Source organism: Leptonychotes weddellii, chromosome 3, assembly GCF_054177405.1.
Source record: "Leptonychotes weddellii isolate Sample4059 chromosome 3, ASM5417740v2, whole genome shotgun sequence".
Classification (NCBI taxonomy): domain Eukaryota; kingdom Metazoa; phylum Chordata; class Mammalia; order Carnivora; family Phocidae; genus Leptonychotes; species Leptonychotes weddellii.
This window is the reverse complement of record NC_138371.1, coordinates 55887842-55905169: the sequence shown is the minus strand read 5'-3', so window position 1 is coordinate 55905169 and position 17328 is coordinate 55887842. Positions and strand designations below refer to the sequence as shown.

Genomic DNA, 17328 nt, shown 5'->3' with positions numbered 1-17328 from the left:
TTGTTTAAAAATAAATTAGAAGTTTGGCAATAAAGGTGATGGGAATGTCAAAGAAACACGGGTACATCAGTATAAATTGGGCCTTGGGGCTCTGATTGATTGCTGGAAGGATCCCTCTCAGCTCTAGAGATTCTCGTTGGTTATGTGCCCACAAAACAGCATGCATTGAGCATTATTCTAGTGTGGTAGTTCTCAGATTTTGTGTGTTCCAGAATCCTGGAAACTAATAAAGACTACTGGGACCCAGGTTCATTGAAATAAACTAGCACTGGGCTACTGTATCTTCACAGAGTTCCCTGATTCTGATACACATCCAAGCCTGAGAACCACTGCTCTAGCACTTTTCTACTAACAGGACCATTCATTCATTCAATAACTATTTATTGAGCAACTATTCTAAGCCAGCTCATTCTTAGTATTAAGTATACAGTGGTAGACACACAGGCAAAGCCTCATGGAGTTTACATTCTAATGCACGGATAAACCTACACTGAGTCTCTTGTATTTCCCAGTTCCAAGTCCCCAAAGAGAAAATCTGATTGACCTAGCTAATCATTACCATCTGTTGTTTGTTTTTTTGTGGGGAGGGGCTACAGAGCTTTTCTTAACAGGCTACTTTATAGGTTATTAGTTAGTGTAGGTGCTGGTTTCCAGTAAGTTGGGGGTTCCCCTCTACTCCAGTCAGCTATGACTGGGGTTCCATGGCCCGAAACATGACCCCTCCTGAGGTTTGCTCCTTCAGCAAAACTAACTAGGTCAGGAAGGGGCCATGGGTTAGGGAGGCCCTGGTGTCTGACTATGAAGCGTGGTTGTTATCCAAATGCAGCAGGAGCCAAACTTTCCCAGGGTAGTCTGGAGGCAAAAGTATTAGGCTGCACTAGTCAATATGATACAGAGATCCTTCCATCACGAACTGTTTCTTTATGGGCTTTCACTTTTCTGCTGCTTGTGATGTTTCAAAATACCAACTTGCCTGCCGCAGATTCCTTCTTCAGTTGAGACTGTCTTGGACAATAATCTCCCATGTATTCCCCTCCATCATGTTATATTTATTTATATTAGCTTTGGCCACATACTTAGGATTTTATTCGTCGCCTTCTGAGCATATTCCCTAACTACAAGAGGGAAAGAACTGGCACCAGGAAAATTGGAGCAATGGTTAGCACGTATTTTTGGTCCCAAATTAGGTGAGCCTTGCACCTCACCCACTACCAATTGCCACTAAAAAATAACACAGATTTTGGGGCATCTGGGTGGCTCAATCGGTTAAGCGTCTGCCTTCGGCTCAGGTCATGATCCCAGGGTCTTGGGATCAAGCCCTGCATTGGGCTCCCTGCTCAGCAGGGAGTCTGCTTCTTCCTCTCCCTCTACCTGCATCTCTCTCTGTCAAATAAATAAATAGAATCTTTTTTAAAAAAAGTAACACAGATTTTGATGAGGCACAAATAGGAGCAGCAGGGGTAACTTATTAACTGATCCTGAAAAAGAAAAGGCTTTGAGGCTATTTCACACATTGAGTTCAAATTAACAAACTTTACTACCATGTTTCCAAGACTCAGCCAGGAACTGGGGATCTGAAAATGAAAAAACCTGACTGTCACCCTGAATGAATGGACCATAAATAGTGGAAGACAAGCCTATGACAAAGCTGATGTTTCCAGAAATGAAGGAACTAACTATTCTAGGAACTAAGAGTGAGGAGAGGCATTCCTCTGAATTTAGGGATCTATAAGTAAAATTTGAGATGGACCTAACAGGATAGTTAGAATTTTTCTACGTATAAAGGTAAGAAGGAGCACTCCAGATGTATGAATCAGCATGAATAAGGTAAAGAAGGGAAGAAAATAAATGGCCTGTATGGGGAATAGCAGATAGTCACTCATACGACTGAAATAAAATAGAGCTCTAAGGAAGGGCCAGAGTTGCTGATGGACTACCAAAGGTCCACATCCTGGGTTCTGCAAACCATGGCTAGTGCCAAACGTCTGGGAAACAAAAATCTGACAATTTCAACAAAAATTGAACATAGCAACAGCTTATGACACCACCATGAAGATTATAATTGTCAAGCAGAACAAGAACATCATCAAATCTAGTTCTTATATGTATTCCTTTACATTAAATTCATTAATGACTTAGCTGCCAGGCACCCTGCTAAGTATTAGGAACATAGAGCTGACTCCACTGCAGTCCCTGCCCTTGAGGAACCTAATAACTGCAGATTTCATTTGTGTATTCATGTGTTGATTAGGCCTCCTAAAAACATGGTATTGGTTTATTGACAGCAAAGAAAGATAAATGACTTTTTATTTTAAAATTTTAAATACTTTTATTGTTACAGAAGCAGTCCATAAGCATTAGAAAATATAGAACCAGCAAAAACAAAAAGTAAAACATTTCTGGCACACCCAGAAATCATCACTGTAACACTTGGTTCATATCCTCTCACGTCTTCTTATATATACATATGTATTTTGCTCACAAAAATGTTTTCATATTGTTCACAGACATACTGTGTCTTGTAACCTGCTTTTTCAGTCAATAATTTCCACTTTTCCATGTCAGTAAATGCTTCGAATACTCAGTACATATTCAAATTTTCCCGTTTCAGCCAAAAATGTCCTTTACAGCTAATTTCTCCAAATCAGCCTACCACTCAAGACCTTACATCGCATCTCCTGATTACATCCTTCCTGTCTCTTTTAATCCAGTATAGTCCCTTTCTTATACTTCTGATTTGATGAAAAGACCTGGCCAGCTGTTCTGAAGGACAGTCCACCTCTTTTATTTGCCTGGTTATTTCCTTGTGATGTCATTTTACTGACATTTCCCTCTATCCTCTGTATACAACTGGAAGATCTAACTATAGTAGAAGCAAGTTAAACATTTTGGGCTAGAATACTTCACGAGTGGTAATATGTACTTTACGTTCCTTCACATCAGAATATACATTGTCCGAAAACCTGGTTGACCCACCATTAGTGATGATCAAATTGACCCCTGGACAATGGCCATAATTGAGGATTTTAGAGGGAAAGGGCAAAAGGAGAAATGGAATAGGAAAAGTGTGAATACAACTTGGCTACCTAAAGGAAGTAGGAAACCCAGCAGCAGGAGGTAGGACACTGAGGACATCCAACTGTGCTTCCCACTCTGACATCGCTCCGATTGTGACCAATCCTCTGATCTTGTTCTCATAATTAGGAAGGCAAAAACAGAAACAGAACGTTTTCCTTTATAAAACTGAGATGAGCTGAGCGGATGCGGGATTCAGCCCACAGAGAGGCACCATCAACCTCTTTACAATCTGGGACAAGACCTACGAACGTGGAGAAAGAGAGCGTTTGTACCCACCCTGGTCTTTTCAGTAGCAGCCCTTTCCCTGCCTCTGGCCACCAGGGGGAGCTACGACAAAGCAATGGTTCCTTCGGGCGAGTGGGAACGCGTCTGGTAAAGCTTGTCCAACTCAAGGATCCGTAGCAAGATGCCGAGACTGGAGGAACTGTATTTCTGCAGTCTCGCGAGCACCAGTAAGCCCCTCCCCGCCCGCGCGTATTCAGGCCCCTTCCAGTGATTTGCGGCAGGTGGCGCTGTCTGCGGCGTCACAGCGGCCGTGGGTGCCGCGGCGACGCTCTCCCGGCGGGCAGTGCGGCCCGGCTCTCCGGCGGCAGCGAGTGCCACGTCCCAAGTGCTACGCGGAGGAGCGGAGCGCGCGGGGGGCGGGGAGCAGCGCGGTTCCACACTAATCGCCCGCCGCCATGGGGTCCTCGCAGAGCGTCGAGATCCCTGGCGGGGGCACGGAAGGCTACCACGTCCTTCGGGTAAGGGCTCCGACGACGGCTCGGGAAAGGCAGGCTGGAGGCGGGGTCCGGCCGCGGGAGGCAGAGGCCCCGACGGGCCCCTTCCCGGGACAGCCAGGCCCGACCCCGAAGAAGAGCGGCGACCGCGGGCGCTGCCTTAACCGAGGCCGGTTCAGGAGGCCGCTCGCATCCCGCCTCCCCAGAGCGCTCCGGACGCGGGGTCCGCTGCACTGGGAGGACGGGGTGGAGCCTGGGCGGTAGCCGGCCACTTGATCGGGAGGCGGCCCAGCCGGGGGGTGGAGGGCGGAGGGACAGTCTTTTTCTCGTTACGGCCTTCTCTGTCCCTTCTCTCTTAATTCTTAGCTTACAAAGTTAGGAAAGGTTTGGGGGCAAAGTCTGCAGAAGAGGTGATGGTGAAGGTAGCATTTGAGTTTTCTGAGAAAATGAAGCCTGGAGCTCGCAAGCTAGACGCGGGGGATGCGACGGCAAGTGTTAATTCACCTCGGCGCTTTCTGGATGTCCGGAAAAGCCAGTTAGGCAAACAGAAAATGAAATGGCCCAGAAGTAGGTTTCACGGACTTAAATTTACTTGATTTTGTAGGAGTTTTTCCTTTCCCGGGTCGCTCCCGACCTTTCCAACCCTCTTTTTCCACATTTCCTGGTGGGGGGGATCTTCCGTTCTGTTCTAAGGGTGTGGTGGAGATTGAGGTTTAAGGTAAAAGGTAATGGAGAGGAACTTCTAAAAAAAAAAAAAAAATCTAGGTAAACAAAGGAAAGCAGCCTTAGTCACCAGGATGGAGACGCATAGTATCTCAAAAAACATTAGGTAAGCCCTTGCTTATGAGCAACCTAAGTTGTTGCAAAGCATGTGGGTTTTATAGAACTGGAAGTCTTTAAAAGTAGCATTGACGGTTATGTGCTATGACACCTGCGTGAGTGGTTAACATGATGGATTGTCAAAAAAGTGGCCCCAATCTGTAGCACCATTTCAGGACGTAAGAGTGTCACTAAATGTTAGCTGCTCACAGGCAAGAACATTTTCACTGAAAGTGAGAAACCGTACTTTCTGGTGCTTACAGTCATTTTCTGCCTTAGATCCCATGTTTTGGGGGAGACAACATTCTTTTTTTTTTTTTTTAAGATTTTATTTATTTGACAGAGAGAGACATAGCGAGAGAGGGAACACAAGCAGGGGGAGTGGGAGAGGGAGAAGCAGACTTCCTGCCAGGCAGGGAGCCCGATGCCGGCCCGATCCCAGAATCCTGGGATCATGACCTGAGCCGAAGGCACACGCTTAACGACGGAGCCACCCAGGTGCCCCTTGAGACAACATTCTTAAAGTGAATTACCCAGATATGGGTGTGATAGCACTGTGATTGATGACCTTTCTGATCTTTAGGATTATCATGTCTTGTTGCCTCTCCACTCTACTAAAAATCTCTTGAAGCCTCACTATTGGTGGGAAAGGATGATTTTCCTAGAAAATCAGCAAAGCATATTTCCTTCAGCTAAGCCAACCCCAAGAGCCACACCGATGGGAGAAATTGAAGGAGAAATGTCAGATCCAAATGTAAAGTGAAAGTTTAGTGGCAGTACTTTTCTATTATCTGGTTTGATTTTGAGTATTCTACCCTGGGGTGTGATATCTGGTATTACCAGCTGATTCTCAACAGTGGCTGATTGTGGCCATGAATCTTTGGGGATTCATGATATTTTAATGATACATGCACTCAGTAAAACAGCATACTTGAGTTTTTAAAAGTCTGTTAGAAAGATGTACACATCGAAAGGATTGCAATTGAATGGCTTCTATTAATGTCTATGTTCCATGCAAAATAAGTTGAAGTATGTTTTCTTTACATAGGTGCATCTTAGTAAATCAGCTCTCCTATATATTCAGTAGTGCAGATGTGTTATTAATCTATAAATCTGATTTTCAGAAGCACTAGGGACAACCTTCGTTTCCAGTCTGCATCTGGAGCATAAATGTTGCAAAAGATGAAATCTTACTCAGGTTTTATTAGAGGGCGCTTTAAAATAGTAATGACCATCTGACTTAGGAGAATTTTTTAAATGTTTTAGAGTTCCTAACCCACACTGTCCTTGGTTTCCAGCTATCTTTGTTTTTAGAGGGGAAAGTACTATGTTAAATCTGAACATAATAGAAAAATCTTCCTTTCATTTATTATGGCCTAAATATACAGTGATGTATTTCACCGCTGGATTACTGAGCTTGTAAACTAGAATAAATATTGTAAGATAACCTTGGAAGAAAATCACTCATGTTAACACGTTCTAGAATGATTTCATTAGAAGTTTGTTTTCTTTAATAATCGATTCCCTGGTAATAAAAACTTGTTAGTAATAGTAATAAAAACTTGTTAGTAATAAAAACTTGTTTGGGTTTTGAAATAATAATTATAGTGACATCCATGTCCACTGCTGTTTTATTATTATTTCCAAGTCCTTACAATTCACATAGATTGAAATTTACATTTTTTTCTATTTTCCATATCCATTGGTAGATTCTGCTTTTACAGTTTTTTAGGGGACAGCCTTGAAATAGTTTCAGATTCTCTGCTGTGAGCGGTGTACTTTCCTTTTTATGTATTATGCATTTATATATTGATGAACATTTTCAGGTTGTGATCATACTGTATATCCAATTCCCCATTCCTACCCTAGAAGTAACTACTGTAGTTTAAGTATCTTTTCAGAAATGTTTTATGCCTGTAAAAGAATTCTGCCCCCCTTCACTCTTTCTGTTTCCTTTTGTAACTGTTGGAATCATAAGATACATACTGTTACTCCCCTCGGGTCTTCTTATTTGATAATCATCTTGGCAGTCTTTCCATAGCAGCACATAGAGATCTGCCTCTTGGTTTCACTTAGCTCCGCAGTAGTTTGTTGTACCACAGTTTAAACAGCACCTCCTGGTGATGGACATTTAATTTTTCTAGTCTTTGCGGTCACCAGTACATGTTCACCTTAAATCCTACCTTTGTTTTCACTTAAAATGTACATTTTCCCAAATCATTGAATCTTAATGTTTATTTATACAAACGTTGATCTTCATTTTAGTAGATTATTACATTGTTTTCTGATAACACGTGTTCATTACAGATCTTTTAGATAAGTTAAAAAAGATAAGTTAACAAAGTTATCTAACCTTTTAGATAAGTTAACAAAGAATCTAAATTATAATTCTATCATCTAAAAGTAAATACTTCTGAAGTATTTTCCTGTGCTTAACCGTGCCGCTTAGCCATCTTTCACAAATATTTTGAATGATAGGACATATTCGAGTACAGTGTGGTCTGAAATTATCGTAAGATGTTGGTTACTACCTAAATATCCAATAGCTGAGGAACTGGTAAATAAATCAGGCCCTAACTGCAGATTGAAATGCCGTACGTTCATGAAAATGGTATTTCACAGCACTCTGTGGCTGTAGGTCTGCCTCTCTGTGTGGGTGCATGTACAATCGAGTGCCAGGAACATAAAGTGGAAAGGTAATAAGCCAGGATATTAAAAAGGATTATTGGTGAATGGTGACATTTTTATATTCCTTCTAAACTTCAGTATATTTTCTAAAATTTCCACAGTGGTCATGAAATATTTGTATATTCACAAAATAATTAAAAGATATTTATAAAAGGTGGACTCTTACTGGAAATTTTTAAATTTGTTCAGAAGCCTTCTTTTATTTGTTTTAATTTATTTGTTTATTTGAGAGAGAAAGAGCATGAGCAGGGGGATCGGCAGAGGGAGAGGGAAAAGCGGACTCCCCACTGAGCAGGGAACCCGATGCGGGGCTCCGTCCCAGGACACTGAGATCATGACCTGAGCCAAAGGCATACGCTTAACCATCTGAACCACCCAGGTGCCCCCAGAAGCCTTCTTTTAAAAATAGCATTATAGTTCACATTCCCTTATGCAATAAGTCCAATTCCATGTTCATCATGAGTACCACTTTTATTCCCACTCTCCAATCTTAACATCAGGCAGGAAAAATGTTAGCCAGAGCTTCTTAGTTTTGTTAGAAGTTACTAAAGTTGAAGTATGTTGAATACAGAATTCTTGCCTAGATTCTCTTTTAATGACCGTAAACCATATAAGGCCGTTTTCAAAATTACATTTTTGGAGTTGCCTCATTGATGCCCATTATAAGATTTGTTTCGAAATTTGAATATTCAGATTAATTGCATTCTACACTTAATATTCTTTGAGATGTGGGTTATCTGAGGACATTCTGGAACCAATGTTCACACCACTTTGGGGACATGGAAAATGTCATGTTCACTATTCCTTGTCATTTCCTTCAAGAGAGATTCTGAGATGATGGATGTTTTGAAGGAAAGGCCATTGAGATGAAGTATGTCTCCAGTATAATAATAGGCCTTTATCTCCAGAGCTGTTTGCTATAGACTGGGCAGCATTAAATACTCTTCTTAGAGGAGAAAGTGACAGTAGAATTATTTCCGTAGAAAATGGAGGGTGCCTTGGGTAGCTCAGTCGGTTGGGCATTTGCCTTGGGCTCAGATCATGATTCCAGCGTCCTGGGGTGACTCCCATGTTGGGCTCCCTGCTCAGCAGGGATTCTGCTTCCCTCTCTCTCTGTGCCCCTCCCCGATTCATGCTCTCGCTCTCAAATCTTAAAAAAAAAAAAAAATGAAATATCTAGACATAGCTACTATTACATGGATCTGTCCTTTTTTTAATGGTGTCTCACTAATCTACATGAAATCCTGCAGGATTTCAACTTGGTACTTATTTTGAGAAAGGGAATTCCTAACATTTGATAGTCATAATTTTATCCACTAACACAGTGTTTCTTGAACTTTTTAAATTCAGGCCCCATTTGAAAAACAAAAACCTCACTACTACCGTCTTCTCTCCTCACTCACTCTGAAAACAGTGGATATAAAAGGAAAACTTGGGTTATTTGGTGTTTTTCAAATATAAAGTTGTAGTCGAAAAGCTTTATAAACACCCACCTAAAGATTATGATCTCCCAAAATTGATCTCTCCTACCCGTATGAATACAGGTGCTTGGCTGGCTCCGTCTACAGCATGTGACTCTCAATGTCAGGGTTGTGAGTTCGAGCCCCATGTTGGGCATTTGGGGCACCTGGCTGGCTCAGTTGGTAGAGCATGTAACTCTTGATTCTGGGTTGTGGGTTTGAGCCCCACATTGGGTGTAGAGATTAGTTAAAGATAAAATCTTAAAGACTATGAAGTTGTTTAATAAACATTGTTTGAAATTCCTTTCAAGTGTAGGAATCAGATTATTTCAGTTCATAAATGCCATAGAATACAGTGAATGTATGTGAACCTTACACATTTTCAGGAATTGTAATTATCATTGAACATAAACTTTTCCTGATATTAATAAACCTTGAACAAATCAGTGTTACACTGTTTATGTACACTTTCATATTTTGTGATGAAGAGTGTTTCAGTGTATGGACTGTCATCCTCAGGATCCTTATTTGGGGAAACCTACTGTTGGTGTATAATTACAGTTTCTGTTCTGGTCAGTAAGTAGTAGAGTGCACAGCACTGGCTGTAGGGTTTTCTGGGTCAGATACTGACAGGGCTTTTTTAAATAATACCGCTGAAATTTTCATAAGAATAGAACTTAGGGAAAAAAAGAATTGACCTTAGAATAGCCATTAGTTTCAGTACATTTTGCTGGCTTTAATACTGTGCTAAAAGGATTATGTTATTTTGATTGATTTCCTTAATACTAATCTGAACTAGAAAATATTTATCTGTAAAGGTTTGATACGTACTTCAGTATATAACTGTAGATTGCCTTCAGAGGTGTGATTAAGTAAGATGGCTTTTTTTTTTTTTTCCTCCAAACAGCATGCAGAACCAAAATAGTTACTCTGAGAGACTAGACATTGTCCCTCTTGGCATTGCAATTAAATTTACTGCAGCATGAAGAGAATGATGCTAAGGGTTGTTTTTGTTTTAAGCACCGATGAGAGAATATTCCAGCACATAATCAGCAATAAGGAACCTTGTCACCTGGTAGACGTGAATATATTGAGAGACTTCAGAGTAGACCACCAGAGACCACTCTTGGGAATCACTGGATCCTAGTGTCAGCTCCATTGTTGTGTTTTCTTGGGCAAACCTTTGAACTTCTTTGAGCACTATTATTTTTATCTGAAAAGTGAGGATAATAGTAGTGTCCCCTCCACCTTTTGTACTAAAAACCATATTAAATATTGTATATGAAATATTTTGAAAAGAATTGAGCACATTATTTTTTTTCTGGCCTGCTGCCACCTTACAGAAGGCCTCGCCCTTAAACTTCTTTATTAAAACAGTGTTGTCACTGGGTATTCTATAAGACTGATGAATCATAGACCCGTACCTCTGAAACCAATAATACATTATATGTTAATTAGAAAAATAAAATAAAGTAAAAAAAAAAATAATTTAAAAATTAAAATTGGGAAATATGAAAAAAAAAATAAAACAGTGCGGTCTACCTCATTGGTTATCCCAAGGATTAAATGAGATATTCCATAATAAAGCATTTAGCTTAGCATAGGGTCTGGATATGATAAAGGCTCAATAAATGTTAGCAGATGCTTTTATTATTAGCATCTGCATTATTGTATCACCCATTGAGAACCACTATTGTAGTGTACTGGTTAAAATAGACCTCTAAGCATATTGGGTAGCATTTACATTTACTTGATAATTCAGTAGCTACTTTTTGTCTATGTACTTAACCCTATACTTTACTGCTTAAGTTTTGGGGCACCTGGCTGGCTCAGTTGGAAGAGCATGTGACTCTTGATCTCGGGGTTGTGAGTTCAAGCCCCACATGGGGTGTAGGGATTACTTAAATAACTTAAAAAAACCTAAAGCATAAGTTTGGGATCAGATCTGACCCATTAATTTTATTTATGTGACTGCTAATTTTTAAGGATCCTCATTTTTAAGGAAATTTTGTCTTTTTTAAAAGTTAGGTGGGTACCAGTGTCCTTTTCATTGCTTAGCATCACAGTGATACTAAACACATTAATTAAAAATTCTAAAAGTATGTAATTAAAATACTGTTGTTGAGTTTGATCTACACTGTAGAAGCTATAGGTAGCTTAGCGGCAGTTAGATTTATTTCACGGGGAGTCATTCAGTTTTAGAAACTATCTTCTCAACCTCCTCACTTTACAGCTAAAGAAAAGGAGCACAGAAGGATTATTGCCTAAGGTCACGCAGCAAGTTTTCTTTCCCTAAGAAACAAATACCTAAGTTGGTATTTGAAGATTATAAAATTTGGTGACAGGTTGTCAGAATTTTTGCTTCTTTTAGAGTAGACTTCAGTTTCTTTCAACATCATTTTCCTGATACACAGACCTTTTCTAAGAAGTTACTGTATGCTGATAGGTTTTAATTTCCTTTTAGTTACCATTAGAATTTTATTTCAAATTGCTTCATATGTTATAAATTACATCATAGGGTCAATCAGAAAAAACATGCTCTCTGAGTTATTTTGGTAGAACATGTGAGAATGTTTTAGCAAGTAAAGCTTCGAACTCTTCTGGTCAAAATAATTTCCACATATTTATGTCAAGAAAACTGGTCCTTTTCAGACATAGAAGAGCTCCCCCGCCCCACTCCAAAAGTGCCTTTTTTATAACTGAAGGATTTAGGGTTTATTTTTATCATATCACATTCCCAAGTCTTTTCCCATCATTTTGATCACCCAGGCATATACGTATAACATGAGGCTTTGTGTGTATAGTTGGAATGAGTCATCATTGATACTTGGATTGAACTTAATTTTTAGTCTTACTTAACATCCCTGCTGTTTTTAAAAATAGTACAAAAGTGAGAGTGTTGACATTAAATTGAGAGTTAGAGGAGATGATGGTGTAGACAAAAAGTCATTCAGAGGAACTTAACTACCTTTTATATATGAAGGAATTGGTGGTGCAGTAATAAAGAGGAGACAGTTACATATTCCATTGAGCCCATTTTATGGAAACATCTCCATGGTTAGAAAACTTAAGAGAAATAATTCACATACTAGCCAGAAATGTGAGTAAGTGTATCTTTGTGTATCACCTTATAAAATGCCTACTTTGATGATATCCTGCGTTCTGAAAGTAGCTTCGCAATTTCTTTTCTGTGTTACATTAAGGTGGCAGTTCTGTACTCCTCAGCTGGAAGTACATAAATGACCGATGGAGTTGAGAGAACGTCTTCCCCTGACTCCACCCAAACTTTTCTTCCCTTCTACTGTGCTGTCCCTCTGTCCCCAAGCCAAGATTTAAAAGAGAGAGTGGTTCATGTGAAATGACCGAAACCTAGTATAAAGTACTATTGCACTTTTAATCCCAGAAGAAGAGATGGATGCTTCATTGGAAAGCAGCCAGTATAGAACAATTAGGTCTGTACACAAAGAAAAATCCATGCTAAATCTGGTAAAACTTTCCAATGATCCAGGATCAGAAGGTGAGAGAAAAGCCAAAAGTTCAATTGCATTTATTGCCTGGAGGTTGTTTGGACAAAACAGTTAATGGTATCTCTTAGGGCTGTTTTTCAAACTTTATTACAGATCAAAGTAAGAAACTTACTTTCCATTGCAACTGGTGTATCCTACTACATTTCATGCAAAATAATGACCGTTATTAAGTCATGAGTTTTTTATATTTTATCTATTCTGATGTTTTCTTATTTTGATGTTTGTTCTATAATGACCCACTAAATTAATTTCAGAGCCCTGAAACTCCCTGGAGTAGTTGAATGACACCACTTTAAGAAGAATTTATATATAGTTGGTGATTCTAAGTCCAGCTTCTAATCATGGATGCTAATTTCTTTTTTTTATGCTAATTTCTTTTTATGTAATGGGGATGGATACCCCTTCACTGTGCAGTTTCTGTCATAGGTTCTCATTTTTTGCTTCTTGAGTAAAAGGTTTTGTCTTGCTTATTGTACCTGTTTTTTCTAGAGTGTTTATGAAGGAAGTATTTCTTTCATGTTGTGATTTTTATATTGGTAAGATAACCTCCAAATTTAAAGTTCAACTCCTGTAAGTGCCAGTAATTGTGTTCATAATTTATTCTACCTGTCCGTGTTTTGGTAACATTTATTTTTGTCATTCATTTGTAAGCATAACTACTCTTTAGTATTTTCACCTGCTGTATGATATTTCTTAATTGTTCAAAGTAAACCATGAGGCCTGAGAAGAATTGGAAAAAGTGGAACTTCAGCATGCTTGTTAGAACTCTCAGGGAATGGATTTGTGTAGAGTCAATTTCTTACTTCAAATGGATTATTTACTGCTTTTAGTATCAAGAATGTTATATGCGAGTCTGTTTGTAAAATGTATTTCATGCTTCCCATCATCATTGACAGATGCTAAATATATTTTAGCCTCTTCATATCTTAATTGTTGTGATGACATCCATATGCTGTATTATATTTGTATTGGAATACAAATCATGTCCTTAGCACCTAGACTGTTGGTGTCCAGTACGGTAGCCTCTAGCCACATATGGCTGTTTAAACTTAGATGTAAATTATTTAAGTAAAATGAAATTAAAAATTCAGTTCCACGGTCACAAAGCCACATTTCATGTGTGGCTAGTGGCTACTGTATTTGGACAGCACACGTACAGATTTCTATAATTGCAAAAACTTCTAAAAACGGCTTCAAGGCAGAGAACTTTTTTTTAATCTGCATTCCCTAAAACAAGACACAATCACAACTTTTTTTTTTTTAAGATTTATTTATGAGAAAGAGAGAGAGTGTGCCCATGGGATGGGGAGAGGGAGAGAGAGAATCTCAGGCAGATTCCACACAGGGCATGGAGCCTGACACAGGGCTTGATCTCACAACCCTGAGATTATGAACTGAGCCGATTCAAGAGCCAAACCTTAACCGACTGAGCCACCCAGGCACCGCACAATTAAACCTTTTTCATAAGTGCATAGTACATACTCACTATGTAGAATTTGGTAAGTGGCTTAACACTGGTGCTTTTTCTTCCTTTTGGTTTTTGATTTTTGAAATTTTTATTCTCATTTTCTGCCAGCTATAATTTTTTGCTAAAATCAAGTGGCGTAGCATCTCTTTCAGTTCTTTTGGCTATTCTCAGTCTGTTGGTGGCTTGGAAATCAAGTAGCCAAATGATGTAAATGTAAATAGATTATAAAGAGTGGTCCTGAAACTAAGAGCATCCTACTAAAGAATGAATGGATCAACCAGGAGATTAAAGAAGAATTTAAAAAATTCATGGAAACCAATGAAAATGAAAACACAACTGTTCAAAACCTTTGGGTTGCAGCAAAGACAGTCCTAAGAGGGAAGTATATAGCAATACAAGCCTTTCTCAAGAAACAAGAAAGGTCTCAAATACATAACTTAACCTTCTACCTAAAGGAGCTGGAGAAAGAACAACAAATAAAGCCTAAACGCAGCAGGAGAAGAGAATTGATAAAGATTAGAGCAGAAATCAAGGAAATAAAAACCAAAAGAACAGTAGAACAGATCAATGAAACTAGGAGCTGGTTCTTTGAAAGAGTAAGATTGATAAACCCCTGGCCAGACTTACCAAAAAGAAAAGAGAAAGGACCCAAATAAATAAAAATCGTGAATGAAAGAGGAGAGATCACAACCAACACCAAAGAAATACAATTATAAGAGCATATTATGAGAAACTATATGCCAACAAATTAGGCAATCTGGCAGAAATGGATGCATTCCCAGAGACGTATCAACTACCAAAACTGAACCAGGAAGAAATAGAAAACCTGAACAGACCCATAACCAGCAAGGAAATTGAAGCAGTAATCAAAAATCTCACAACAAACAAGAGCGCAGGACCAGATGGCTTCCCAGGGGAGTTCTACCAACTATTTAAAGCAGAACTAATACCTATTCTTCTGAAGCTATTTCAAAAAACAGAAATGGAAGGAAAACTTCCAAACTCTTCCTATGAGGCCAGCATTACCTTGATCCCAAAACCAGACAAAGACCCCACCAAAAAGGAGAATTACAGACCAATATCCCTGATGAACATGGATGCAAAAATTCTCATCAAGATACTAGCCAATCAGATCCAGCAGTACATTAAAATGATTATTCACCACAACCAAGTGGGATTTATTCCTGGGCTGCAGGGGTGGTTCGACATCTGCAAATCAATGTGATACACTACATAAATAAAAGAATGATGCAGAAAAAGCATTTGACAAAGGACAGCATCCTTTTTTGACTAAAACTCTTCACAGTGTAGGGATAGAGGGAACATACCTAAATATCATAAAAGCCATATATGAAAAGCCCACATGAATATCATTTTCAGTGGGGAAAAACAGAACTTTTCCCCTAAGGTTAGGAACAAGGCAGGGATGTCCACTCTCACCACTGCTGTTCAGCATAGTACTAGAAGTCCTAGCCTCAGCAATCAGACAACAAAAAGAAATAAAAGGCTTCCAGATCAGCAGAGAAGAAGTCAAACTCTCACTCTTTGCAGATGATATACTCTATGTGGAAAACCCAAAGACTCCACCCCAGAATTGCTAGAACTCCTACACGAATTCAGCAAGTGGAGGACATAAAAATCAATGCACAGAAATCAGTTGCATTTCTATACACTAACAATGAGACAGAAGAAAGATAAATTAAGGAGTCGATCCCATTTACAATTGCACCCAAAACCATGTGATATCTAGGAATAAACCTAACCCAAGAGGCAGAGGATCTGTACTTAGAAAACTATAGAACACTCACGAAAGAAATTGAGGAAGACACAAAGAAATGGAAAAATGTTCCATGCTCATGGATTGGAAGAACAAATATTGTTAAAATGTCTGTGTTACCTAGAGCAATCTACACATTCAGTGCAATCCCTATCAAAATACCATCAACTTTTTTCAGCTGGAAAAAATAATCCTAAAATTTTTATGGAACCAGAAAAGATCCTAATAGCCAAAGGAATGTTGAAAAAGAAAAGCAAAGCTGGTGGCATCACAATTCCGGACTTCCAGCTCTATTACAAAGCTGTCATCATCAAGACAGTATGGTACTGGCACAAAAATAGACACATAGATCAATGGAACAGAATAGAGAGCCCAGAAATGTACCCTCAACTCTATGGTCAACTAATCTTTGACAAAGCAGGAAAGAATATCCAATGGAAAAAAGCCCCTTCAACAAATGGTGTTGGGAAAATTGGACAGCCACATGCAGAAGACTGAAACGACCGTTTTCTTACACCGTACACAAAAATAGACTTAAAATGGATGAAAGACCTCAATGTGAGACAGGAATCCATCAAAATCCTAGAGGATAACAAAGGCAGCAACCTCTTCGACCTTGGCTGCAACAACATCTTGCTATCAGGTCTCCAAAAGGCCAGGATAACAAAGGCAAAAATGAACTATTGGGACTTCATCAAGATAAAAAGCTTTTGCACAGCATAGGAAACAGTCAACAAAACCAAAAGACAACTGACAGAATGGGAGAAGATACTCGCAAATGACTTAGCAGATAAAGGGCTAGTATCCAATATCTATAAAGAACTTATCAAACTCAACACCCAGAGAACAAATAATCCAATCAAGAAATGGGCAGAAGACATGAAGAGACATTTCTCCAAGAAGACATCCAAATGGCCGACAGACACATGAAAAAGTGCTCAACATCACTCATCAGGGAAATGCAAATCAAAACCACAATGAGAGAGGGGCGCCTAGGTGGCTCAGTCATTAAGCATCTGCCTTCCGCTCAGGTCATGATCCCAGGGTCCTGGGATCGAGCCCCGCATCGGGCTCCTCCCACTCCACGGGAAGCTGTTCTCCCTCTCCCACTCCCCCGGCTTGTGTTCCCTCTCTCGCTGTGTCTTTCTCTGTCAAAAAACAAAAAACACATTGAGATGCCACCTCACACGGTCAGAATGACTAAAATTAACAAGTCAGGAAATTTCAAGGGAACCCTCTTACACTGTTGGTAGGAATGCAAGCTGGTGCAGCCACTCTGGAAAACAGTATGGAGGTGCCTCCAAAAGTTGAAAATAGAGCTACCCTATACCCAGCAATTACACTATTGGGTATCTACCCCAAAGATAGAAATGTAGTGATCCAAAGGGGTACCTGCACCCCAATGTTTATAGCAGCAATGTCCATAGATAGATGAATGGATAAAGAAGATGGACTTATTACTCAGCCATCAAGGAAAAAAGATAAAATCTTGCCATTCAGCAATGTGGATGGAACTAGAGGGTATTATGCTAAGCAAAATAAGTCAATCAGAGAAGGAATTATCATATGATCTCACTGATATGTGGAATCTAAGAAACAAAACAGAGGATCATAGGGGAAGAGAGGAAAAAATAAAACAAGACAAAACCAGAGAGGGAGACAAACCATTAAGAGACATTGGGGAGGGTATGTGCTATGGTGAGCGCTGTGAAGCATGCAAGACTGTTGAATCACAGATTTGTACCTCTGAAGCAAATAATACATTATATGTTAAAAAAAAAAAAAAAAAGAT

The 17328-nt window shown here is 39.4% G+C and overlaps 1 protein-coding gene across 1 annotated transcript in view; it reads left to right on the top strand.

Moving 5' to 3' along the window:
• Positions 1–3635: 3635 nt before the first annotated feature.
• GORASP2 (golgi reassembly stacking protein 2) overlaps positions 3636–17328 on the top strand; it is a 36579-nt gene continuing 22886 nt past the window's right edge. Inside the window, exon 1 of the mRNA XM_006731779.3 lies at positions 3636–3821. Coding sequence (XP_006731842.1) covers positions 3759–3821 — 63 coding nt within the window. The 5' untranslated portion in view covers positions 3636–3758. The remainder of the gene's footprint in view (positions 3822–17328) is intronic.